The following is a 27491-nucleotide window of genomic DNA, read 5'->3' as shown; positions in this document are numbered from 1 at the left end:
ATATTGTGTTGTGCATTAAAATTCATAAAAATTCACAAAAACAAAATGGCATTTGAATACCGCGTGTCATAAAAAATTGTAATATCCACCATTTTATTTTCTAGCTCTGTCTCTTCTTAAAAATCTAATGTTTGGGGTTCTTCTAAGTAATTTTCTTGCAAATAAAATATGATATTTACATTTATTGGAGAAGTGTCAGAATAGGCTTGGAAAGCAAATGGTTTATGCTTCCCTGTTAGAGTATAAAACCTGTTACACCTGGAAGTTATTGCTATAAAAATAATTAATATATATGGGTAGAGTGGCATCTGAATATAAAGAAATTTTAATTCTACATAAATAATAATAAAATTATAAATATAAATAGTTTGTCAACCTGGAGTTCCAGTACGAATATGATCAGGAGATAATTCATATTCTCAATTAATCATCTATACACTGATATACCCTGGCAAACTTTGCAAAAAACAAGGATTCTTTGTTCGCCTATGGTGCAAAAAATATACAAACTGGCAAACTGTGCCAGTGGTTTGCCTTATGCAGTCCCCAGGTTTACCAGCAAAATAACTGATGCATGTGCACAGCATAAGTTGTACTTAGGTGATATGGGAGGCAAAGGTCAATTAAAATGCTTTTTGAAGGAAGGGTGTGAAAATTATATTTTTCCAGATGAAAATTCCTATCAGTATCTATTACATATTGAAAACTGTACAATGTCATATCAACATCATATCTAAAACATTACTATTTTTATTGTGTTTTAGAAAGGATATGTTCCCTACAGAGATAGTAAGATGACCCGAATCCTCCAAGACTCCTTGGGCGGAAATTGCAGGACAACCATGTTTATCTGCTGTTCTCCATCCAGCTACAATGATGCAGAAACCAAGTCAACACTTATGTTTGGTCAAAGGTAACAGAATGTATGATAGCAGGGCTGTCTGTCTGACTACATTCATTAAAGCCAAATAACAGCCAGCTATGGTTTGGATTTCAATGAATGGTGAAGAGTGAAAAGCATCTGCAGTTTGCAAAGGACAAATCATTAAAGCCCCGTGCACACGATCGGAATTTCTGATGGAAAAGTCAGACGGACTTTTTCCATCCGAAATTCTGACCGTGTGTATGCCCCATCGGAGTAATTCCAATGGAAATTCCGATGAATTCCATCAGAGTTTACATAGAGAACATGACAATTACACCTATGGTGTCTTAGAATAACTATAAGAGCTTGTGTGTGCCTTTAAATGTGTTCCAAAAAATAAATAAGTATAATGCATGAAGTCAAAACTCTGTGTTCACACCAGGGCTCAAGTCCTGCAGGAACACGTGGGAACGGAGTTCCTGCACTTTTTTCACAGCAGGAACGCAGTTCCCTTTGCAGGACTAGAGCAGCCAAGAGCAGCCGAGCCACCCGAGCCAATCCTTCACTAAGCGGCGATGCCCAGCTCGAGTCACTGTCAGGGGCAGGCGAACCTTAGTAATCCTTTATGTTACTGGCTGCTCCCTGTATATGGATTCATCGGGTAGTGTGCGGGTATTCCGTCACTTCCTCAATGCCGCAATGTCTCCTGGGAGCTTTTGTCATTGTTCCCAGGAGACATTGCGGAGGTCTGCCGCGAGTTATCGTGGGATTTAGAAAGAATTTGCTCGCTCCTAGGAACAATGACAAAAGCTCCCAGGAAACATTGCGGCATCGAGGAAGTGACGGAATACTTCCCGATGAACACTACCCGATGAATCCATATAGAGGAAGCGGCCAGTAACATAAAGGATTACTAAGGTACAGTGGATCGAAAAAAAAAAAAAAACATGTGGTTTAGTAATTATGCATATGAGCGTATAATTTTTTTTTTTTGGTGGGGGAGTGGATCTTGGGTGGGAGTTCCCACACTTTTTCCCCCAGGACTTGACCCCTGGTTCACACCATCAATCAAATCATATGAACAAAAAACCATACCGAACTAGTATATATAAAAAACAATATCCGTGACCTTAAAAGGTGAACAATGAACATCAATAAATCCTGGTCACTGGCTGCTGGTGCACTCAATGAGGTGTATCATAAACAGTCCATAGTGTGTAGCTTGAAATTCAAGAAGAAAGGACTTTCAAAATTCAGATCTTCCTGATAGATGGGCTCACAGAGCGCTTACCTTGAAACAGGGTGAAAACAGCTTTAAATGGCTGAATTCCAGCCTCTCAGGCAGATTGTGGTTGCTGTGTGCAGGTGTCTGATACAGGCTGTGATGAGCTTCAGGAAAATGGAGACTCCCAGACAGGTCAGATGTATAAGCAGACCAAACCAGAATGAACAGAAGAAATATCCATAGTGAAGTACGTACTGATAAAACTAATTTAATAAAAGTGTATAATATGTGCTTACATATAAAAAATATAAAACCAACAGGAAAAAATGTATAGCATCCAAACGGACTGGGGGACGGACTCACGTCACTTCTGGTCACGTGGGCTGTTCCTGACGCCTGTCAGGCCCCGTACACACGACCGAGCTGAATTCTGCCGAGAAACCCGGCCGTGTGTACACTTTCGGCCGAGGAAGCCGACAAAGATCTCGGGGAGGAAATAGAGAACATGTTCTCTATTTCCTCGTTGTTCAATGGGAAATTTTGGCTCGCCGAGATCCTCGGCGGCTTCACAAGGAACTCGATGGGCAAAACGATGTGTTTTGCCCGTCGAGTTCCTCGGACGTGTGTACGGGGCCTCAGAGGGAATTTACCAAGTACTGTCTGTACCTATAGAGGTGTAAGATGGTGATCTATTGCCTGTGCTAAAGCTGTTCAAATTAGTAATCATTGTTTGGTTTTGGTATCTTGTCTTTTCAATCTAAGCCTTCTGATATCATTGTGTTCTTTTGTTTGAAATAATAATTTGTTTTTAAATGTTTATTATAACACTCTCTATAGAGCCAAGACCATCAAGAACACTGCATCCGTCAACCTGGAGCTGACAGCTGAGCAGTGGAAGAAGAAGTTTGAGAAGGAGAAGGAGAAGAACAAGACCATGAAAGAGACCATTCAACGGTTGGAGGCTGAACTCAGTCGCTGGAGGAATGGTAAGGCCTCTTTTTTTATTTATTTTTATAATTATTAAAAGATTGCAAGGAAAGTATAAATTACAATTCATCGCTATGCATGCGTTTTTTTGTGATCCTGTACAACACTAAAGCAATGGCAATCTCTTTGTCCATATGTGCTGTCATTCCATACATACCTTGCACCTTTTCCAGTGCACCTTAATTTTACAACACTTATAGGAAGATAAAGGGTAGGGGGGTGAATATTTGGAAGCTATTATAGCTTTCTAGAAACAAGAGGGGATGCAGGCTCTAGTATGATGATGGGGTGAATCATTAATGAGCATTGATATATTTTCCGTCTCATGGTATTGTGATCGAGTAGGAAACTAAATGGGGTCATGAGGCAGTTGTTGACCTTTGGATGATTGCTGTGACCCCATTCAGAAGTCTCAAAGTTTGGGGTAGTTGAAATAGTGAAGCAAAGGGCCAATATAATTTAGAATAGAAGTGGAGGGCATAAAGGATGGTGAGGACCAGGGCTCAAGTCCTACGGGAACGCGTGGGAATGGAGTTCCTGCACTTTTTTCACAGCAGGAACTCAGTTCCCTTTGCAGGACTAGAGCAGCCGAGCCGCCCGAGCCAATCACTTCACTAAGCGGCGATACCCAGCTCGAGTCACTGTCAGGAGCAGGCGAACCTTAGTAATCCTTTATGTTACTGGCCGCTTCCTGTATATGGATTCATCAGGTAGTGTATTCCGTCACTTCCTCGATGCCGCAATGTCTCCTGGGAGCTTTTGTCATTGTTTCCAGGAGACATTGCGGAGGTCTGCCACGAGTTATCGCGGGATTTAGACAGAACTTGAAGTGACGGAATACCTGCACACTACCCAATAAATCCATATACAGGAAGCGGCCAGTAACATAAAGGATTACTAAGGTACAGTGGATCGAAAAAAAAAAAACATGCAGTTTAGTAATTATGCATATGAGCGTATTATTATTATTTTTTTTGGTGGGGGAGAGGATCTTGGGTGGGAGTTCCCACACTTTTTTCCCCAGGACTTGACCCCTGGTGAGGACCCTGTACTATCATGTAAAAAGTTTATAGTGTGATAGAGGATTTATGGGTAAAGTGTATCGTTTTGTCTGTCTGAACTTAGGAGAATGTAATCTTAAGGTCCTTTTCCCATTTCTAGAAATATGGGATCAAGTATTCTGATCATTGGGATGTTGGCAGGGAAAAAGGACTGGTTTCTGTGCACTCTTTATCAAAGAATATTCAGGTCTGGTATGGATATTAAGGGGATCCCTGTGACAAAATAGCGTGCCCCCCCCCCCCCCCCCCAAAATCCATACCAGGCCCTTCAGGTCTGGTATGGATTTTAAGGGGATTCCCAAACCAAAATAAAAAACAAAATGATGTGGGGGTCCGCCCAATATCCATACCAGACCCTTATCCAATCACGCAACCTGGCAGGCTGCAGGAAAAAAGGGGGGGGAAAAGAGCGTCCCCCCTCCTGACCCGTACCAGGCCACATGCCCTCAACATGGGCCTGGACTCGACTCGAACCTTGGGCTCATCCCTATGCCCGAGCACCTCCTCCATTAAGTCCCAGTAAGCAAGGTCTAAGTCCTTTTCTGTGTCTGTGGAAAGCTGCTTGAGTCTTTGAGCCTTTGACCATACTGAGTGGATAATATATAGGGTATTTGCAGTGTTTTCTCAGGATTGCCTGAATTTCTCAAAGCCTACTTGATCAGCATGTATAAAAAATCACAAGCACATGGCCAGTCTGGATGGCATGATTTCCAATCTGGATGATAAATTCAAGTCCACATTTAATAAGGAAATTGGCCTGTAGCTGGAGCAAAGACTAGGATCTTTGCCCTCTTTTGACATTATCATAATGTGGATGCATAGTAAATCAGAGACTGTATTGGGGTCTGGTTCTGTTATCCTGACTGGACGTCATATGATTTTTTTTTTAGGATAACAGCCGGCGCGTGCACATGGGAGAACGCAGCGCGGTGATTGGTGGTGTGGCGTGTTAGTCTGACACACCGCAACACCAATCTCGGTAAAGAGCCTCTGATTGAGACTCTTTACCACGTGATCAGCCATGTCCAATCACGGCTGATCACAGTGTAAACAGGAAAAGCCATTTATCGGGGTTTCCTCACTCAAGTAGAGGAGAGACGATCGGCTGCTCTCCTGACAGGGGGGTCTGCGCTGATTGATTATCAACACAGCCCCCCCATGGATGCCCGCCCAAGACCACCAGGGATGCTGATCATGGATGGCCACCAGGTATGCCACCCTGGACCACCAGGGATGCCAGTCAGTGCCCAGACATGAGGCCAATCAGTACCCAGACGTGATGCCAATCAGTGCCCATCAGCAATGCCTGACAGTGCCATCAGTGATGCCTATCAGTGCCATCTATCAGTGTTCATCAGTGCCACTTATCAGTGTCCATCAGTGCCACCTTTCAGTGACCATCAGTGCCGCCTATCAGTGCCACCCATAAGTACCCATTAGTGCAGCCTTTCAGTGCCCATCAGTGTCTCCTATCAGTGCCCATCAGTTCCACCTATGAGTGCCCATCAGTGCTGCATATCTGTGCCACCTGTCAGTGCCCAACAGTGCCACCTATCAGTGCCACCTATCAGTGCCACCTCATTGGTACCACCTCATCAGTGCCGCCTTATCAGGGCCCATCAGTGCAGCCTCATCAGTGCCCATCAGTGAAGGAGAAAACGTACTTATTTACAACATTTTATAACAGAAACAAAGGAAAACTTTATTTTGTTTAGCAAAAAAAATGCAGATGTGATCAAATACCACCAAAATACAGCTCTATTTGTGGGAACAAAATGATAAAAATGTTCGGGTACAGTGTAGCATGACCGTGCAATTGTCAAAAAAAAAAGTAACCGCTCTGAAAGCTAAAAATTGGCCTGGTCAGGTAGGGTGGAAAGTGCCCGGTAGTGAAGTTGTTAAAAAGGAAATGGGCCTGTAACTGGAGCAAAGTTTAGTGTCTTTGCCGTCTTTTGACATTATCATAATGTGGATGCATAGTAAATCAGAGACTGTATTGGGGTCTCAGGGATTATGGAGTTGTCAGCTGCTAGAAAGTATTTTAAAAATTTTGAACCTGGAGTGTTTTATTGAAGGTTAAGCCCATCTGGACTGGGGCTATGCCTGTTTAAGAGCTTTCCCATGCTAGTTTTCGAGTTGTAAGTGGTGTTTCTAACATAGTTTTATCTTCTTGCATTCTTCTTCACACCAGAATTATAGCATTACACGCATTTGTGGTTCCATATTCACGTGTTCCAGTGCGTTTTTTTCCTCTTCGTTTTTATTTCAACACTTGAAAAATCTTTATTTTCATGAGCTCTTTATTCCAGTGCATTCCAATGCGTTTACACATGTTTTGATTCTACTTGTTGAAAGCACGGGTTGTACTTTTGTTGAAAGCACTGGACCCGACTGCACTAGTGTAAACTTGGGCCTTTGGAATACATGGCAAACACAATGCACTGGAAAGCATCTGGTGTAGAGATTTTGAAGGAGGCAAAATAGGCTTGGATGTGTTAGGAATAGTGGGCCAGATTCAGGTAGAATAGCAGCGGCGTAACGTATCGCATTTACGTTACACCGCCGCAAGTTTTACGGGCAAGTGCTTGATTCACAAAGCACTTGCCTGTAAAGTTGCGGCGGCGTAGCGTAAATCCCTCCGGCGCAAGCCCGCCTAATTCAAATGGGGCGTGGATCATTTAAATTAGGCGCGTTCCCGCGCCGAACGTACTGCGCATGCTCCGTTTTGAAATTTCCCGCCGTGCTTTGCGCGAAATGACTTCGCACTGACGCAATTTTTTGAACGTCGTCGTTAGTTACGTCCTTTCCTATTCACGGACGACTTACGCAAAAAAAAAATTTTTTAATTCGACGCGGGAACGACGGCCATACTTTAACATGGCAAGTCTAAAGATAGGTCAAGAAATAGCAGCTTTAAATATACGCCAGGAAAAGCCGACTAGCGACGACGTAAGAGAATGCGACGGCCGCGCGTACCTTCGTGAATCGCTGTAAAAAGCTAATTAGCATACCCGACGCGGAAAACTACGCAAACTCCACCCAGCGGGCGCCGAAGTATTACACCTACGATCTGAAGGTGTACGAAGCCGTACGCCTGTCGGATCGAAGCCAAAAGCTGTCGTATCTTAGTTTGAGGATTCAAACTAAAGATACGACGCGGCAAATTTGAAAGTACGCCGGAGTATTAGTAGATACTCCGGCGTACTTCTGAGAATCTGGCCCAGTGTTCCTAGCAGATCGCTAATTACTGGCAGTTATACACACTATCTATACTTAGAAAAATATTTTATAAAAAAAAAAAAAATTATTTTAGGAGAGAATGTACCTGAAACGGAGCAGCTGAGCGACAATGAACAGATTATTCCGGAAACTTGTGATGAGACCCCAGTCAATGATAATAACTCTTCCATTGTGATCCGAATCTCAGAGGAGGAGAGAAGGAAGTATGAGGAAGAGATCCGTAAGATGTACAAACAGATGGATGACAAGGTAGGTTGTTATGAAGTTGAGAAAACCATCCCCTGTGGAAAAAATGCATGTAAAGTAATTTCTATTTATTATTTTGTAGGATGATGAGATCAACCAGCACAGTCAATTAGTAGAAAAGTTGAAGCAGCAGATGTTGGATCAAGAAGAGGTAATATTTTCAACACACAATGTACTTATAAAAACAAAATGCTGCAGGTATTTAAATACTACTCATGAATTTCGTTTACATTTCTCAGTCCAATAGGAGGAAACAACAGCCCATAAGATATAATTGGGGTGTCTGTACTGTGCTGTCATATAGAATAGCTTCCTCAATAGGAAATAGAGCAGCTTTTGTTTGTAGGCATTACAAGAGATGTAGCTCAAAGATTGGATGCAGCTGCCAAAAAGATACAATTCTGTGGATCTAGCTGGCAAAAAGCTACAACTCTGGATTTCTGTTCTGAGCATAGGATTCAGACCTTTTTTCAATGAGAAATTTGACAACAGTTTTATGCCATCGTTTTTTAGTAGTAAAAGCAAGTTGATGAAGAGATCTCCGACCTTGCACTCTAAGGGCCAGATTCACGTAGCCCGGGCGCAACTTAACTTTTCCGATTTAAGTTACACCGCCGCAATTTTTCCAAGTTAGTGCCCGATCCACAAAGCACTTTGCGGCGGTGTATCCTAAATCCGGCCGGCACAAGGCGGGCCAATTCAAATGGGGCGAGTCCCATTTAAATTAGGCGCGCTCCCGCACCGGACGTACTGCGCATGCTCCCGACGCAAATTTCCCGACGTGCATTGCGCGAAGTTACGATGCGCCGAGGTTTTGTGAATCGCGACGGGTAAAAAAAAGTTGCGTCGGGAAAAAAAGAGTTGCGCCGGGAAAATTTTTATTTTTTTTTTAAATTTGACAGCGACGCGGGAAAGACGGGTACACTTTTACATGGTGTACTAACTTTACACTTTGTAAAAGGTACCCTATCTTTGCGATGGCAAACTAACACTTACGGCGACTTAACGAAGGGAAAAAGCTTCGTGGATCTCCGTAAGTGCTAATTTGCATACCCGAACGCTGGTTTACGACAAGAACTCCCCCCAGCGGCGGCCGAGGTATTGCATCCTAAGATCCGACATTACACCTGTCGGATCTTAGGGCTAGCTATGCGTAACTGATTCTATGAATCAGTCGCATAGTTAGAAACAGAGATACGACGGCGTATCAGTAGATATGCCGTCGTATCTCGTTTGTGAATATGGCCCTAAATAATTACATTTAGTGAGATCAATGGTATTACTTTAGAATAGAATTATAAAAATACACCAGGGAACATATTTTGATATGGCTTACAGTATTACATATGATGCAGTGGGTGAGAGGTTTGCTGAAGAATAACATACTTGACAAACATTTGTTATACTCCAAAGTCCATTCACGCTGCTATTCCAAGTAAAGCCTGCCATAAGCAGGTTGTCATCTCAGCTTCTAGCTTTTGGATATCTATAGAACCATTTTGCCACTTAAAGTTATTCTGCCATGTCTAGCAAAGTGTATAAACTAAAATATTTGGTCAGGTATGAGAACTTGTATCAGCAACGTCTTCATATTAGTCTGTTTGTGCCTGGAATGACCAACGCTGAGTTCAGGACCTTGACTTCTTTCAAAGTCAATACATAGTAAAGTCACGTACTTCTGTTGCTGCTCTTCAGCCCTTTTCATTCAACTGCCAAATGGTAGACCCCTTGTACCAGTAGAAGCTCTGGTGCCACTTAAAATCCAACTCTGGTCTTAGGCCCTGTACACATGATCAGTCCAAACTGATGAAAACGGACTGAAGTTCAGTTCATCGGTTAACCGATGAAGCTGTCTGATGATCTGATGTGCCTACACACCATCAGTTCAAAAACCGATTGAGTCCAACGCAGTAACGTAAAACACAACAACGTGCAGAGAAAAATGAAGTTCAATGCTTCCAAGCATGCGTCGACTTGATTCTGAGCATGCCCGGGTTTGGAACTGATGCTTTTGCGTACTAACCATCGGTTTTGACCTATCGGTAAGGCGTCCATCAGTCCAATTTTAAAGCAAGTTCCCTGTTTTTGGACCGAAGGACAACAGACCGATGGGGCCTACACACGGTCGGTTTGGACTGATGAAACTGAACTTCAGTCCGTTTTCATCAGTTTGGACTGATCGTGTGTACAGGGCCTCAGACACTCATGTGCCTTTTGCCCCAGAAGGCCCATTGTTTTTTTGTTGTTTTTTTTTAATACTAACATTTTTCTGAAGTCTTCAGGGAAGTTATGTGATGCACAAGGACCCCTTTTTCTTCCAACATTCTACTGTCTATGGGTGGTCCTGGATAATGCATATTTATACTGTGAATGGAGGGTGCTGTGGCAATGCCCACTCAATGAACAGACCCATGAGGCTCGGAACTCACAGTATCTCCTCAGTATTTAGTGTCTCTGGACATAATTCAACCTGGAGGACTAAAGAGATCTTGTGGTTAAAAATAAATATTCTGAGATGGTCTTTAAGGCTAATTTGCAAATAAGTCAAGGCCCTTTATACATCCTGAGATTGAGATCCAAGGTCTTTGCAGGCACCACATTGTGTACCAGAAATGTTTGTTTAGATTTTTATTTTATTTTTAATTATAGCTGTATCATTTTTTTCCCACATGAAAATCACTGTGATGCTACAGCATCATGATTTTACATAGGTTTCAGTTTGGCAAGCTAGCTGGTTTTCTACATTTGACATACATTGTAGGTTACTGCTAATTTTGTACTGTAATCCTAATCCATATCCATTCCCTGAATTGTTCACTCTTCAAATGGAAACTTACATATTGCTTATTGAAAGATACGCAAAATGGAATAAATGCATGCAAGCTGGTATATGTAAAACATGTCTGCCAAAGTGTCTGCACAGAGGTCTTCTGTGATAAATATTTTTTTTGTATAAGTTAGAGTTTACTTATGTACCTTCATACTACTCAGCTGCTAGCATAGTAAGGATGTCTGGACAAATGATTTAAATCTGACACCATCTTCTGTGCAAACAGCTATTAGTATCCACTCGGGGAGATAATGACAAGGTGCAGATGGAACTAAGCCGCTTGCAGTCAGAAAATGATTGTGCCAAGGAAGAAGTGAAGGAGGTTCTACAGGCTCTGGAGGAACTTGCAGTGAACTATGATCAGAAGTCTCAGGAAGTTGACGATAAAACTATACAGAACAAAATCCTCACTGATGAGCTGTCTCAGAAAGTTGTAAGTACACTATTGTAATTTGTATTCTGACCACAAGATGGTGGTAGTTTGCTGATAATATGAATGTAGTGATTTTTCTATAGTGAACCTATTGCTAGGTCCAGATGTGATCAGAAGCATGATTTTAAAATAAAATACAAAGACATGCTTCCCTGGCTGCAGACCTCAGTGGAGATCATAATACAACTCATGCATTACCACGCTGACCATGCAGATGACGAGTCTCACACAGAATAGAGGCAATGTGAGATTTGAGGGAAGAGCTACCGCCTTGCCTTCCAAAGTCCTTTATATCTGCAGGGGACATGTGTTCAGGGCCATAACATATGTTCTGTAGTCAGAGATAAAAGCAAGTATAATCATTCAATAAAAACTTTTCAATAAAAAAAAAAAAGCAAGTATAACCTACTGTTTATATCAGTCGGCACCCGGTTTAGCTTTTATTTGTAAAATTTGACCACAGAAAAGAGATAAGGACTTATACTGGTATGATTTATTAGACCCACTTTAAGCATTGGCAGGACAGTGCTTGTTGCTGTTATATAACAAGATTTAATAATATTTGAAGTAGCTGCTTATTAGTATTTTAAGTGATTACACAAACATTTTTCTCCATTTCAGGCCAGTCTTTTGTCTCTGGAAAGTGACCTGCATCGCCTGCAGGAATTCAGCACTCATCAACGCAAGCGAATTGCTGAAGTTCTCAATGGACTCATGAAAGACCTAAGTGAGTTCAGCGTCATTGTGGGCAATGGAGAATTTAAACTGGTAAGTTACTGTAACATAATGTATCACTGATTTAAAAACTAGCACTTTGTTCTGAAGACTTGTCCCTGGTTCACCATAACATTCCACTATTTGTACATGGTAGCTTGAACTACCATCCACATTAATATTCTCCTGGCTTTTTAACGTTCACTGGAATGTTTAAAATCCAGAAAAAAATATAGCTTACCATCTAATTTTAATTATTTGAGTATACAGTTTAGTAAAGCAGAACTAAACCCATTGCCTTAACTGTTTCCCAAAGCAGTTACAGTAAAACCTTGGTTTGAGAGCATTTTGCAAGACAAGCAAAATGTTTTAATAAATTTTGCCTTGATATACAAGCGATGTCTTGATATAAGAGCAGCGTCATGTCACAACTGAATATAAAAAAAGAAGAGAGGAGCCTCCAAGTGTAGCAATATGGTTACATTTAATGAAGGTACAACATTTAGTAACTTATTGCTACACTTAGAGGTGCCTCTCTTCTCTTTTATACCCTGTAAAAAAATGCTTTAAAATACAAGTGCTTTGAATTACAAGCATGTTTCTGGAACGAATTATGCTTGCAAACCAAGGTTGTACTGTATTTGCAAGGCATGCAGTGAATGATAACTGTCACAGCTGCTTATGCTCTCAACCGAACTGTCAAGCCATCAATTGTCTGGTGTCATAATTGGCCACATGTGCAGCACCAAGGCAACTGCAGATCAGACAGAGACTAAGAAGGCAGCCTCCTTGACGGTAAAGGGTTTAGTTCTGCTTTAAGACATTTTTCTGTGTAACAATTTTTATACTCCTCCTTAAAGGAGAAGTACAGGCTGTTTGCCTGTACTTCTCCTGTGGATCAGAGGGGTGCAATTTGTTCTGCACTCCTGTGACCCGTTTTCTACAGACAGCGGACTGAAGCCTTCTTTCGGCTGACGTCACAGAGCCGGTTCAGGCTCAGGTAAGAGCGAAACAATAAAGTCAGGATCCTCCCACATGCCTGGACCAGCACCCGGCTCAGCCTCTCAGTGAGTTGCTGAGAGCCTGAGCCAGCCGGTTCCACCCCCTACATAGCCCAATGCTCCAGTGAGCATGGGGGGGGGGAGAGCAGCAGAGCAGAGAGACGGTGACTGACAGTCAGAGAGACGGTGACTGACAGTCACCGGCTCTCTGCTCACAGGGCTCTAAGAAACAAGTGATTAGAGGTCTTTCATCACTGAGGTTCTCAGTCTTAAAGCCGGCTGGGGACAGATGCAGGGACAGATGCAGTCCCTGCAACCACAAGAAACCAGACAGGGGCAGACACAGACACGGTGTCAGCACATTATCAACAACATCTGCCAATTGTCTGGAAGAATATATATAGATATATAAATAGCTATTGTTGCCTCGCGCCATCCTGACATGAAATAGTTAAAAGCTTACAGAGCGGAACGTCTCACATATTCATGATCATGCTTGCATATTCATATCACATGCATACATAAATCAAGAAGCAGGAAATAATAAAAGCAGAAGTAATTTCACATTGAACTGTGTGTCAGTGAATTTGCTTTCCGTGTGTACGCAACATCTCTTATCAATTGGGCCAGGAAGCAGATACAGAAAGCCGGACAGTTCGGTTCGGTCCAAAACACATCCACCTAGGTAAGTATGATTTAAAAAAATAAAAGAGTCCAACTTCTCTTTTAATCAAGGTGAACCAGCAAATGTGTTTCACTTTCTTCCCTAATAAGGTTGTTCAGACTTGTGTGGAGACCTGTGGTTTTCTGCACTACAAACCACAGGTCACCTCGAGGTTACACAGAAAATGATTGTTTTCTATGTGCCCCATTCGCACTGGAATGCAACCTTCAGGTGAGCTGTGGTGCAGTGCAGAAATCTGCGACATCACACCTCACCTGCAGCTCCATTTCTCTCTGCATTTCTATGCACCATGGCAGAGCTCTGGTGCATAGAAATTAATAAAATCTCACCATATGTCATTTCAATCAAGTTGAAAAAAATGCCAGAACAAACACTATCTACACAGAACAAGGAATTTTATTTTGCATTATGTGCAAACAAGGCCTTTCCATACAATAGACAGTAAAAAGTACAACTGTAAAGCTGTTAATTATAAAGAATCATTTTGTCATACTACGGCACAATATACAAGGGATATGTATATATTGAGGAAGGGGAGATTGTCACATACTCCTCATACCCTGAAGTAATGATTACTTAAAGCAGAACTAAACCCATCGATTAACCAGTTTCAATAAACAGTTGCATTCCCGACACATGACCGGAGTGTAACTGTCACATTGGTTGTGCTCTCAGCCAAATTGTCAAACCATCAAATGTGTGGTGTCCTAATGGGTCACATGTGCAGCTCCATGGCAGTTGCAGGTCATACGGAAGCTAAGATGGCAGCTTCCTTGGCTGAAAAGGATAGGAGGGTTTAGTTCCGCTTTAACAGAGCGATCAGGGATTGAAGGCAAGCTGAGTATTTGCTGGTGGTGGGGGCATTTCAGATGAACGTTTTGTTTTGCCATGCTTGGACAAAGCACAGGCAACACCAATGGTGCTTCTACCAAAAGACCTTTCCCCAAATGTGAAAGTTTACATGTGGTGAACTTGCGTAGTTATGCCTATTGAGGAGAGAGATTTGGCAAGGATAATCCTCACCAGCTGATCAATTTTTACCTGGGTAGGCATGACCAAGGGAATTCTGCCATGGACATTGGAGAAGCCTACAAACATATGAACATTTTTTGAACTTTCACAGCTGGGTGAACTGTAGGCACCTTTAGACTTTAGACTTATTATATGGTTGGCTTGTGCTTGTAAACTATATCCCTTTTTGTAAAAATGACTTGTTGACATTGTAGCCTGTGGAAATCAGCGGGGCCATAGAGGAGGAGTTTACTGTGGCTCGTCTATACATCAGTAAGATTAAATCTGAAGTGAAATCTGTGGTGAAACGGTGTCGCCAGCTAGAGAATCTTCAAGTTGAATGTCACCGCAAGATGGAAGTTACTGGACGGGAACTGTCCTCATGCCAACTGCTTATATCACAGGTATGGTCGACCTCCCTTATAATTAACTGGATTGTACACATTCCCTTTTCATCCTATTAGGGAATTTCTGTATAAACCCATCTTTATAATGGTTAAAAAAATGTGCATTGCATTCTTATGCTGTGCTCTAAGAACTCATAATGATCTGTTATAACAGAATAATAAGATTATGAGATGCTGGTGACCAAACGAAGTTTAGGTGAACAACTTTTAAGTATCTCCAAGAGGTAATGTTTTAATTTTTTTTGTCAGTTTATATGATGAAACCTTAAAACATGATCTGTTCGTGATAACTGAAAAATGCTACTGCAGAATGCAAAAATAAAAACAAGAGTGTATTTATAAAAAAAATGTGCATAGCCGTTCGTCTAATAAAACTGCAAATAAATGTGTACTGTGCAAATGAGGGTAAAATAGAATGTTCTCAGACTGTATTTGCTGCAGATTAAATCTGTGAATGAGGAAAATACTGCATTATGGCCATCAGATGGTGCTAAGTATCATAGAAAATAAATATGCTCAACAGCTCCATCTAGTGGTCAGTGTGGTGTTTTGCATATAATATAGCCTGAGAATTTGTAACCAAACAAAATTGGCTTCCTTTTTTTCCCCACAAATAGAGCTTTATTTTGGTGGTATTTGATCACCTCTGCTTTTTTTTCAGTGCCATAAGCAAAAAAAGAGCGACAACTTTGAAAAAAAATATATATATTTTTTACATTTCGCTATAATAAACATCCCCCCCAAAAATGTAAAAAAAAAAATGTCTTCATCAGTTTAGGCCGATATAAATCCTTTTACATATTTTTGGTAAAAAAATCGAAAAAAACGTATATTGATTGGTCCGCGCAAAAGTTATTGAACAAAAAGTTATATCGTCTACAAAATAGGGGATAGATTTATGCCATTTTATTTGACTAGTAATCGCAGTGATCTGCGTTTTTTAGCGGGACAGCGACATTGCGGTGGACAGATTGGACACTTTGGACACTTTTTTGGGACCATTGACATTTATACACTGATCAGTGCTATAAAAATGCACTGATTACTGGGTAAATGTCACTGGCAAGGAAGGGGATAACACTAGGGGGCGATTAAGGGGTTACATTTGTTCCCTCATGTGGGTTTCTAACTGTGGGGGGATGGAACTGACTAGAGGAGGAGACATATCGCTGTTCCTAATCACTAGGAACAGCAGATCTATTTCTCCTCCCCTGTCAGAACGGGCATCTGTCTGTTTTAATACACAGATCCCCGTTCCAAACATTGCGGCCGCCGACTACGCACATCGGGTCCCCCATCACGCAGCATGCGCCTGGTATCGCCCTTTAAGGTGCTGACTTTTACCTATGGTGATTTGCAAAAACGAGCCGACCTGCCGCAGTATAATGATAGCAGCTGGTCGGTAAGTGGTTAAACACTGAATTTCACCCAACCAACATGTCAGACCACTTCCAGTGATGCGTAAACATCACTTACGGTTGCCGTACAACCACGTCCCAATGCGTTTTGTCATTGCAACTTCGTCTTGGGATTCCAGGGCTGACATCCTTATCCTTCCACATTCATATAATTCAATGAGAGTGCCAAACAAATGTCCAAGAGTGCAGACGGCTCAAAATGTCCATTTGCAGATCGCAATCTTTGTCTCTCTATCCTATACACTACCATAGTACAATTGTATTATAGTCCTTTAAGTGACATAAGATTTAAGACTAACACTGAGTTCATAACACAGAGTAAGAATATAACTTGGCCTTCTCTTTTGTTTCATAGCACGAGGCTAAGATCAGGTCTCTGACAGAGTACATGCATAGCGTAGAGGTGAAGAAACGTCAGCTGGAGGAATCCTATGATGCTCTGAGTGAAGAAATAGCCAATATGCAAGCTCAAGGTACTCTATAGATATCAATCACCCTTGTTAAGTTCACTGTGACAGATGAAATAGGAGATTAGAGAATTGTAGAATAGATAAATATGTTTCTATAAAAGAAAAGTGGATGTCTTGCCCACAGCAGCCAACCCCTTGCTTACTTATTACTTATTTTTCAGCCTGAACTCGATAAATGACAATAGAAATATGACTGATTCGCACAACACATCCATTTTCCTTAAAATTATTTTCTAATGGATAATGTGCTCAATTTCACTATCAATATTCATATCTGCATGGAAAAAATTACCGGCCATGTTGGAAAATTTTGTTTGACCGAATGATTTTCTAAGCATGAGTACTAAAATGAGTACTAAAATTTATAAAAAACTAAAATAAAAAACATTAAAAGCATAATGAGCCTGTCAAGAGTTTAACCCAGATTGAACAAAAAGTGATACTTTAAAGGGTAACTCCACTTTTGTGGGGGGAAAAATTGCAAATAAAGAAAAAATAATATAGCGCATACAATTGCGATACAAGTCATTTTGTAATTGAATGTTCTTAAAAATGACCTTTCCTTTTCAATCTGCAACTCTTTCTGTAACATGCAATGCAATATGGCTACATGGAGGTGTTCTGTACACAGAGGGCCAGATCCACGTAGCGCGCCGCTTCTTTACGTCCGGCGTAGTGTATCTCAGATACACTACGCCGCCGTAACTTACAGCGTATTTCCCGTATCCACAAAGAATTTGCGCCGTAAGTTACGGCGGCGTAGTGTAACTGTGTCGGCGTAAGGGCGCGCAATTCAAATGGATGAGATGGGGGCGTGTTTTATGGTAATACATCTTGACCCGACGTAAATTACGTTTTTTCTGAACGGCGCATGCGCCATCCGTAGGGGTATCCCAGTGCGCATGCTTCAAATTAACCCGCAACAAGCTAATGCTTTCGACGTGAACGTCATTCTACGCAAAGCCCTATTGTTGGTGTCATTGGTGTTACTGGGGGGAATTCTGTCCCTTCATTGGTGTCAGTGGAGGGGGGGGGGGGGCTATGCCCCATTGTTGGTATCAGTGGATGAAAATAGTACCCCAAGGGCCAAATAAAAGCAAGCAATAGGCCGAATCTGGCCCCGGCCGCAGTTTGGAGACCACTGGTCTAACGGGATGCAGGCCCAGCAGCTTACCTCATTAGTGCCCTGCAGGTGCAGCAGCTGATTGAAATTTTGAAACCACTCCCATTAGATTCACTTTCCTACATGGACACCTAGACAATGTCACCCAGAGAGGATTTTTTTTTCTCAACAAAAGTGGTGGTACTCTTTAATGCTGAAAACAAACTAAAGAATGCAGATGATAGGTGGAAAATCTTTGATACAGTGTTGGGTGAATCAACAATTATTCCTATTTTCAAATGATCTTTCGTTTTTTAACCATCTATGACCAGCTTGAGTCTTAAAAGGACAATAAAGTATAAATAAAGTCTATGTCTTAAAGTGACAATAAAGCTCAACAGACTTTAGAGTAATTTCATTAAAATCAAGAAAAGAAAGAACAACATTGACAATGATGTTAATAGCAATTAATAAGGTGTTACCTTGCAGTTTATGGAAAAATTAAGGAGGAATTCTTGTTTGGAGGGGGGGGGGGTTGCAAGAATGTGACAGCTTTTATTTTGAGCTAATTTTCTTATTTGGGGGGGGGGGTATTTAGCTCCAGCAAGGTTGTGTTGGCAGCTACTGTAGTTTTGGGTTGGGGTTCCATTCTAAATGAATGGCAGTGTGCATTGTCTCAGCGGATACTTGTAAAGCCAGGCTTTGTGATTAATGTGTCCTGCATTGATGTTAAGATGCCACATATGAGCAAGCATCATTACCACACTTAAAAAAATATGTTGCCCCAACATTTCATATTCCTGACATGCAGCTGAGAGCCTGAGCCAGCCGCTCCAGTCCCCTCCACAGCCCAGCACTCCAGTGAGTGTGTGTGTGTGTGGGGGGGGGGGTCAAAGCAGAGAGTTGTTGACTGACAGTCACCAGCTCTCTGCTCAGTGAGCTGTGAGAACCGAGCGATCAACGGTGTTAGATCGTTTGGTTCTTAGTGTTAGAGCTGGCGGGGGACAGATGCAGTATTAGACTGATGCTGTATCCACCTAGGTAAGTATGATTGGGGAAAAAAATGATTTCCATACTTCTTTGTATTTTACAGCAGTTTGCTAATTCACAGTTGCCTCAAATAGGTAAAACTGCAATGCACGCTATAAATGGACCAGGGGGTGTGCGCAAGTACATTCCAATTGGTAAAATTGTCTTATAATAAGTGATAATGGCAGTTGCTGGGCTTGTCATGTCTTTGTTTATTACAGGGTATTATATGTGATATTTTCATCTTGTCACAATAAATGTTACATGTCAGAGATGTTGTAATTCACTGAAAATGATGTGTAATCAGCATTGTCACTTTCACTTGGCAGAAAATGTGACTGAAGTAGCGACAAAGGAAAAGGAGCAGGATGTGGTGGAAGCCCACGAGGTTAAGGTCAGCATTCTAGTGTCACTAGTCAAAGCAATGCATCATAAATATAGTAAAGTATATTGAGGACATATCGCACATATATTCTAGAACTGAGCTCTAATCTGGATAGAACATACATTTTCTCATTTTCTATTACTCTGATCATCACATTTAAAAAACATTCAGAACAATCTGTGGTAAAGAATTGATAACTCCACACTGGGTTTTGTTTAAGAAAGCGTTAAAAACTAGAACAGTCTGTGCTGCCCATAGCAACCGGTCAGTTTTTCTATTTCATGAATTAAAGCACACATGGAGGAATGTAATTGCTTGCTATGGTTTACCATCCAAGGAATTGGCTGCATACCAAAGACATTCAACTCCATCCAGGGATTATTGCAATGACAGCACATCACTCACGCCCACCCAAAGCCATGCCCTCAACATGTTTCACCCACAACTGGACTTAAACGTGGGGATCACCATGCTGTTGTTGCAATAAACCTTGGCTGGAGTTGAAACTCTTCCGTGTGCCACCCTTAAGTTGGATGGTGGACTACAGTGGAACTAGAGCGGTCTCCAGGGCCTTGGCACCCGGTTGATTGATTGATCCTCAATCAATCAACCAGGTTAATTATTTCTTCAGATCTTCCTTTATGGTAACAAGTATCCAGTCCAAAAATGGCATATGTGCTGCAGTCTGTAACTAGCATTAACAGAGCATTTTTTTTTAGTCCCCCTGAAATATCATTTTATTATCTATGGATCTATTACCTTTCTTCCTCCTTTAACTGGGTCACAACACTGTATGTTTTGCCTTAAAATTGCACAGTAGTATTGTTATATTGAGGTTTTTTGATAGCACTGAAAAGAAACCCATGGGGAATTGCTTTTAAGAGCTGGTTTTACAGGCAGCTCAGAGGTAATATGCTGCCCCCTGGACACATCTTTTTTTTGGCTGGTGGGGGGGGGGGGCTGTAGTACTGCTTTGCAATTGCATGCAGTGAACGCAGTTGCAGAATGGTCTGCCAGTACTTCCTGCCAAAAGCAACTTGTTGTATTAAATTATCTGCAATGTGACCGTAGCAGTGTGTCCTGGCAGGATCAACAGATAATAAAACAATGTTTTCACCAGATCCCCATCAGACTATATATCACTGAACATTAAACCCTTATTCACCATAATAAAAGCCAAAACTGAAACACGGGCCAGACTTCCTTTAAGGGATATGGGTGGAATTAATTTAATTAAGAGGATATTACTGCCCAAAATTCTGTATATTCTTTGGCATTCCCCTGTATATATACCCCTAAATTCTTTAGGATTATGGACACCTTACTTCAGTCCTTTGTTTTGGGCGATAGCAGACATAAACTGCAATTGATAGAACCTGACAACCTTAGGGGGTGCAGACATAAACTACTATTGATAGAACCTGACAACCTTTTGGGGTGCAGACATAAACTACTATTGATAGAACCTGACAACCTTAGGGGCTGCAGACATAAACTAATATTGATAGAACCTGACAACCTTAGGGGGTGCAGCACTCCAAGACTTTAGCCTATATTATCTTGGTGCTCAACTGTCTAAGCAGATAGATGCGATTTATCCCTAGTTTGCAAATCATCCACGTCTGCCACACCACACCCTCTGTGTGTTGTGCTAAGAGGGATCCGGGGATCCTTTGCAGCTCATAATTTAAATAGTCTTCTTTACCACCATAAGTGTTATAAATGGCAGAGACCCCTAAAAAACTAACCATTCACCATTTTACAATATATTACTTACCCCCTTAGAATCTAAAATTTACTACTTTCCCAAAACCACCTAGGAAGAAGATGTAGATGGTCTAGATCAGTGGTTCTCAACCTGGGGGTCGGGACCCCCTCGGGGGTCGAATGATGATTGGCCAGGGGGTCACCAAATCCTGGGCTGTTCCTGAAGCCTGCACCACTCTCCCAGTTTTTTCGTGGCTGCCCAGCTGGGCTGTTCCTGGAGCCCATGGCCGCCCACTCAGCCTCTTCGCAGCTGCCCATTCAGTTCACAGCATGGCTGGGGGGAAAGAGACTAGAGGTCAGCTGACTGGTGAGGAATGTGAAGTAGGAGGGGCTGGAGGAGACCCTATCTACTGATTTCGGCATAGGTGTCACTGCTCGAGACACAGTGAATCCGAAGACACAGTGAGTAAAACTACCTGTGATTATAGTTGCCATTAAAAGTCCCCGCTACAGTTCTCAGATCAGCAGATGCCCTTGATCAAGAGCACCTAAGTTGGCTGATCAGAACTCCCCCCAACATTGCCACTCATCCCAACTCCCCGCCAGCACTGCCACTCATCCTATTCCCCCCACCAAGGAGTAAGATAAGGAATAAAAATAGAGAATACATAGAAGTGAGAGGAAAAGAAGGGGAGGAACAAAGAAGACGGGAGAGAAAGAATAAGAGAGAGCGCAATAAATACGGCTAGAGAGAGGGATGGGGGGGGGACAATAAATTAGGATATAGAGAGATAAAAGGGAAAGAAAGGAGAACAAAGAGAAAGAGTGGTACAAATTAAAATGTACCATAAGGGGTTTACAACTGTTCGAGTGGAAGGGACTCGGGGAGCACTAAATGTCCGTGGGGTAGGGGCGTAAACTACTTTTCTTGCCTTGGGTGCGGACAACCCACGATACAAAACTAATTTTACTGTTAGGGGTCCCCACAACATGGGAAATTTTATGAAGGGGTCACGGCACTAGAATGGTTGAGAACCACTGGTCTAGATGATGACAAATAGGACGAGGCTCTAAATCAGGGGTGTCCAACCTGCAGCCCACCACAATATCGTAAACTTACTTAAAAAGTTTGATTTTTATTTTTGGGGGGGTTTAAAAAAAATAATAGTTTGCACTTAACAAACACACGTGGCTGAAGAAAAATGTACAGTGTCTCCTTACTGGACTTAACGTGTGATCTTCCTGACTTTTTTTGCTCCTCCGCTATCCTTACTGTTAGTGTATTTTATGTGTGGGCCAAGACAATTCCTCTTCTTCCAATGTGGCTCAGGAAGATCAAAAGGTTGGACATCCCTGTTCTTGATAATGGAAAAATAATATCCCCTAAAATGTTATTGTGTGTCACTAGTCACTATTCATATGATTTTGTATTGTACTCTAATGTGTTTTCGGTTTCCTTGTAATAACTTTTCAATAAAGACGCTATACTTTTTAGGTAAAAACTGTTACAGGAAGTACTTAGATAAAAACAAAAACTGTCAAAAATCATATACTGTATGTTATGTTTTATTTTGCCCGTAGTTATGCTTTAGTTTGTGCTGCTGGACAGACTGTGCTTTAAAGTTCATAAAGTGATACTGTAAAACACATTTGATATTTTATAACCAACGATGTCATCACTTGATTGGTTTCGATCTGCCAGCTTTTACATTTTAAATATAGCATCCATTTGTTAAGGTATTTTGTTAAGTGCATTATCTTATATACAGTAGCAGTGCGGTTGCAAGTCCACAAGTCTACCATGCCCCCAGCTCCATTGAGGATGTCTGGAGGACTTTTTTTAATGGTTATTTAGTTGGTTACAAAAACAATTGCAATAGCCTGCTCCCTCACCAATGATATTTAAAATATATTTCCCGTATTTGCTTAAAGTATAGATTTTGTCCAAGAAGTAAAAAAAAACACAGCTTACCACTCCTTAGATATAATGCCCACTTTCGTTTTCCTTTTTAAGTTAAAAACATTTTTTTGAAAGTACAAAAAAATACTGGTTGATCCTAACAGAAAACCAGTGTCCTTGTAGCTTCCTGTCCACTGAACTGGACGATGTTATTAGTGTTTATGCTTTTAAATGACAGAACATATCCTCCCTATGTAATGGACTTGAAGAAATGAGGAGGCGTTTTCTAGTCTTAACACTGCCTATTCTAGGGTGTTCACCTATAGATACAGCACTGTGAGAGACAATTCTCACCCTTGGACAGGATATTTATTACTAGCAGGATCACCAGATGCAAATAAAGGGAAGCTTGTAGCTTACTGAAGATAGCCTGGATATAACATTCTTTGATAGATCAGTTAAGTGCTTAACCTCAAAAAGAAAGAAAATGCTGCCATTACATCTTAGGTTCACATTAAAGCAGATTTCCAGTTGTTTTTGTGTTTGTTAAAAGTCAGCAGCTACAAAAAGTGTAGCTTCTGACTTTTAATAAACACACACTCACCTGTCCCAGGATCCAGCGATGCGGCCGCCTGAACCCTGGCTTCTCTCCTTCCCCTCTCCCCAGGGCTGGCATTACAAGTGTGGGCACCCGGCTTTGACAGGTTGCGCACTCAATGGTCTGGGAATCTTCTGGGACCTGTGATGTGCCCCAGAAGATTGCAGGGAGGGAGGGGGAGAGGAGAACTTACGCTCGGCTCACCTAGGCCACATGGGTGAAAGTGGGATCAGGCACCTGTCAACTAGGTACCTAAAAAATGACATGTCAAATGTGGCATAGGAGAGGGGGAATGCCTAAAGCGGAACTTACCCTTTGGGTGGAGCTCCTAATGTGGTTCTGCGTGCCACATTTGCTTGAGCATAAAAGCCCATTCATTTGGGCTGCTGAGCTGCATTTTCCAGGAGGAAAAAGGTTCCTGCACCTTTTTTTAAAATATGGCTGCATGCAAACCCATCAGTGCTTTGGCACAATGCAATTCAACATGCAGGAAACTGCACCACACTTTTCACTATATGGGTGTGCCATCAAGAGTTAATAGCATGCCTATGCATTTTCTTTAAGGCAACACATTCCTGTGCGGCTGCATACAGATGTAGAAATGCGTGTAATGTAAAACTAGCCTAAAGCCTCGTACACATTGCCGGTTTTCCCGACGAGAAAACTGCCCAAAAACCACCGGGAAAACCGGAGGACTTTTGCCCGGCGGTTTTTGGCAGTTTTCCTATTGGAAAAACTGCGATGGAGCATACACACGGCCAGGATTCCCGACCAAAGCTCCATCGCAGTTTTTCTGTCAAAAAAAGCAGCCGTGTGTAGGGGGAAAGGCTGACCGAGCAGGTTCTCGGCTTTCCCCTCGGGATTTAAATCCTGCATGTGTGTACGGGGGAAATAAAGACTAGTAAGCTGCAATTTATTATATTTTTGTTTTTGGGTTTAGATACACTTAAATTAATACTGTTCAGATGAAGAATTCATAACATTGAATTAAATTGGAGATTTCAGTACATTTTGACAACTCTTAGTACTTGGGTCAGGTGTGAGTGCATAGAAAAATGTACATTTACATTTAGCTAAATTTCTTTGCTTCAGAAGGTTCTGGAGATGCAGATGGAAAGCCACCGTGAGGCCCACCATAAACAACTGGCACGTCTCCGTGATGAGATAAATGAGAAACAGAAGATCATTGATGAGCTTAAAGAGTAAGATCTAATTTTACGTTTTGGAATGTTATGTATATTATGTTGCAATGACATGTAAATGCAATCATATTTTTTTTCTTACATGGTTTATGCAAGCAGAGCTCACAGTGCATACCAATAGTAAGCAGCTTTGCAATTGCAGAACACAATACTACAGTAAAGGACCTATTTAAACTAAATCGGTCATGAGACACAAGACCTGCTATTGTTGACCTTCTTCTGGAAATCTACTGGCTGTAATGCTGATCCCTTTCCTTTAGTACTTCATAATCACTGATCTAGCACAAGTTTGCAACTTGTGAAAGAAATAAGTCAGAAAGCCTTGTGTGCTTATTTACTTTATAATAATGAGTTAACAAATGGAAGAGGAACGGTCATAATGAGTCAGGTGACTAACATTTGTAGAAAGGAAAATCAGGTACAGCAGCCTCCATGTTTCCATGTTTCCATGTTAGCAGGTTTTTTTTGCTACTACTTTGTTGCTGTAAATATTTACAAAGTACTTTACCGCATTAGTAAAGATGGTCTTGAATGCTCACACCATTCTCAGGTTATGTATTGATTCAGGTTACTCTGTGTTTTCAACATTGTTTTATTTACATCACTGCTTTATGCCTTCAGATTTATGATCATTTGGGTTTTTTAAGCTGGAGATATGTCACCAGCACACCAAGGATTCTCCAAACGCATCCAAAGCTTTATTCAGTGGTCACAGCATAATAACAAAGACAACGTTTCCAAGCCACACAGGCAAGTGACCTGCCTAAAAGGGGTTCTGCATGACTCTAAAACGTTGACTTTGTTAATATGCTGTGACCACCGAATAAAGCTTTGGATCAATTTGAAGACTTCTTGGTGTGCTGGTATACAGTATCTTCAGCTTTGAATGTCTATGGATTCCAGCCATTAGAACAATACCTGTCGCCAAGAATGTGTTTCCAGCACGACGGCATCGCGCTGATTCTCGGCGACATCTCGCACTCGCTGGAATAGAAAAAGCACATTCCAGCGACTGCGTCATAGAAGCGACGGGGATCCGACTTGGATGAATCATGAGGGGGAACTCCACGCCAAAATTTTTAATAAAAAAACGGCATGGGTTCCCCCCCCCCCAGAGGCTTACCAGGCCCTTAGGTCTGGTATGGATTGTAAGGAGAACCCCCTACGCCGAAAAATGGTGTGGGGGTCCCCCCACAATCCATACCAGACCCGTATCCAAGCATGCCGCTCGGCCGGTCAGGAAAGGAGTGGGGATGAGCGAGCGCCCCCCCCCCCCTTCTGAGCCATACCAGGCCCCATGCCCTCAACATGGGGGGTTGGGTGCTCTGGGGCAGAGGGGCGCCCTGCAGCCCCCCCACCCCAAAGTACCCTGTCCCCATGTTGATAAGGACAGGGCCTCTTCCCGACAACCCTGGCCATCGGTACCCCTACCCATTCACCTGAAGGCAAAGTATCAATAAAATAAACACACAACACAGGGTTTTAAAATAATTTATTAGTCAGCTCCGGGGGGTCTTCTCCGCTCTCTGGGGGGGGGGGTCTTCTCCACTCTCTGGGGGGTCTTCTTCCATCTTCTACGCTCTCCGCTGTCATCTCGGCGCTCCCCGGTTCTTCTCCGGCTCGCTCTCCGGTGCCTTCTTCGGGGCTGGCCGCCGCTATCTTCTTTTTAGCTCTCTTACTAGCGGCGGCGCGTGGGTCCCAGAGCATGATGGGACTGTGACGTCATATAAGGCCTATATGAATCGGTGTGAGCCACCCAGCATTACAGCGGGAGGAAGCGTTGCGTCAACATAAGAAGAAAAGAAGAAGGCAGAAGACGGCAAAGAAGAGCGGGCTGTGCCGCCGCTAGTAAGAGAGCTAAAAAGAATATAGTGGCGGCCAGCCCCAAAGAAGGCACCGGAGAGCGAGCGGGAGAAGAAAAGGGGAGCGCCGAGACGACAGCGGAGAAGACGGAAGAAGACCCCCCCCCCGGAGAGTGGAGAAGACCCCATATTAATTCACCTAGGGTGGGGGGTGGTATCTGGGGGCCCCCTTATTAAAGGGGGCTCCCAGATTCCGATAATCCCCCCGCCCGCAGACCCCGACAACCAACGGCCAGGGTTGTCGGGAAGAGGCCCTGTCCTTATCAACATGGGGACAGGGTACTTTGGGGTGGGGGGGCCGCAGGGCGCCCCCCTGCCCCAGAGAACCCAACCCCCCCATGTTGAGGGCATGCTGCCTGGTACGGCTCAGGAGGGGGGGCGCTCGCTCGTCCCCACTCCTTTCCTGACCAGCCGGGCGGCGTGCTTGGATACGGGTCTGGTATGGATTGTGGGGGGACCCCCACAACGTTTTTTCGGCGTAGGGGGTTCTCCTTACAATCCATACCAGACCTAAGGGCCTGGTATGCCCCTGGGGGGGAACCCATGCCGGTTTTTTATTTAAAATTTGGCGTGGAGTTCCCCCTCATGATTCATACCAAACGCCGCGGCTAGAATTGGCGGGAATCCAAGTCTGATCCCCGTCGCTTCTATGACGGCTTTTTCCCATCGCGGCAAGCCGGCTCGGCGCTGGCTCCCGCGACGGGGCTCGTAGGTGGTCAATCTTGCCGAGAAAGGGAGCGAGATTGACACAATATCGCGGTCACCTACAGTAGCTGCAGCACCCACTGACAACTAAAAGTTAATTCCAGGAACTTGTGCGTTGGGAATATTTCAATCACTTGGGTTTTTGGTCACAACTGCAGTAAACAATAAAAGCTACCAGGAAAATGTTTTGTTATTTAATGAAGGAGGAATAGGAAATCTGGTAAATGTAATTTATGTGCCTCTTTTCTTTTCAGTTTGAACCAGAAGCTGCAGCTGGAATTGGAGAAGCTCAGAGCTGACTACGAGAAGCTGAAAAGTGAGGAACACGAGAAGAGCAGCAAGCTGCAGGAGCTGACGTAAGTATCATTCCAAGCCACACTAGTATTATTATCTTGTACTTATGAAGAT

General features: G+C 42.6%; 1 protein-coding gene across 5 annotated transcripts in view; it reads left to right on the top strand.

Annotated features, from left to right (window-relative positions):
• Positions 1-27491, top strand: part of KIF5A (kinesin family member 5A) — a 209854-nt gene that overhangs the window by 135431 nt on the left and 46932 nt on the right. For 4 of the 5 annotated variants that reach the window (XM_040340904.1, XM_040340906.1, XM_040340908.1 and 1 more), the window contains exons 10-20: positions 765-913; positions 2928-3076; positions 7452-7627; positions 7707-7775; positions 10681-10887; positions 11509-11655; positions 14514-14702; positions 16479-16596; positions 19054-19118; positions 24407-24516; positions 27338-27439. In XM_040340904.1, coding sequence (XP_040196838.1) covers positions 765-913; positions 2928-3076; positions 7452-7627; positions 7707-7775; positions 10681-10887; positions 11509-11655; positions 14514-14702; positions 16479-16596; positions 19054-19118; positions 24407-24516; positions 27338-27439 — 1481 coding nt within the window. The remainder of the gene's footprint in view (positions 1-764; positions 914-2927; positions 3077-7451; positions 7628-7706; positions 7776-10680; positions 10888-11508; positions 11656-14513; positions 14703-16478; positions 16597-19053; positions 19119-24406; positions 24517-27337; positions 27440-27491) is intronic. The other variant, XM_040340905.1, reaches the window with a different exon arrangement.

Source organism: Rana temporaria, chromosome 2 (assembly GCF_905171775.1).
Source record: "Rana temporaria chromosome 2, aRanTem1.1, whole genome shotgun sequence".
Classification (NCBI taxonomy): domain Eukaryota; kingdom Metazoa; phylum Chordata; class Amphibia; order Anura; family Ranidae; genus Rana; species Rana temporaria.
Note: the sequence above shows the minus strand (reverse complement) of the source record. Positions and strands in the feature narration are given on the sequence as shown.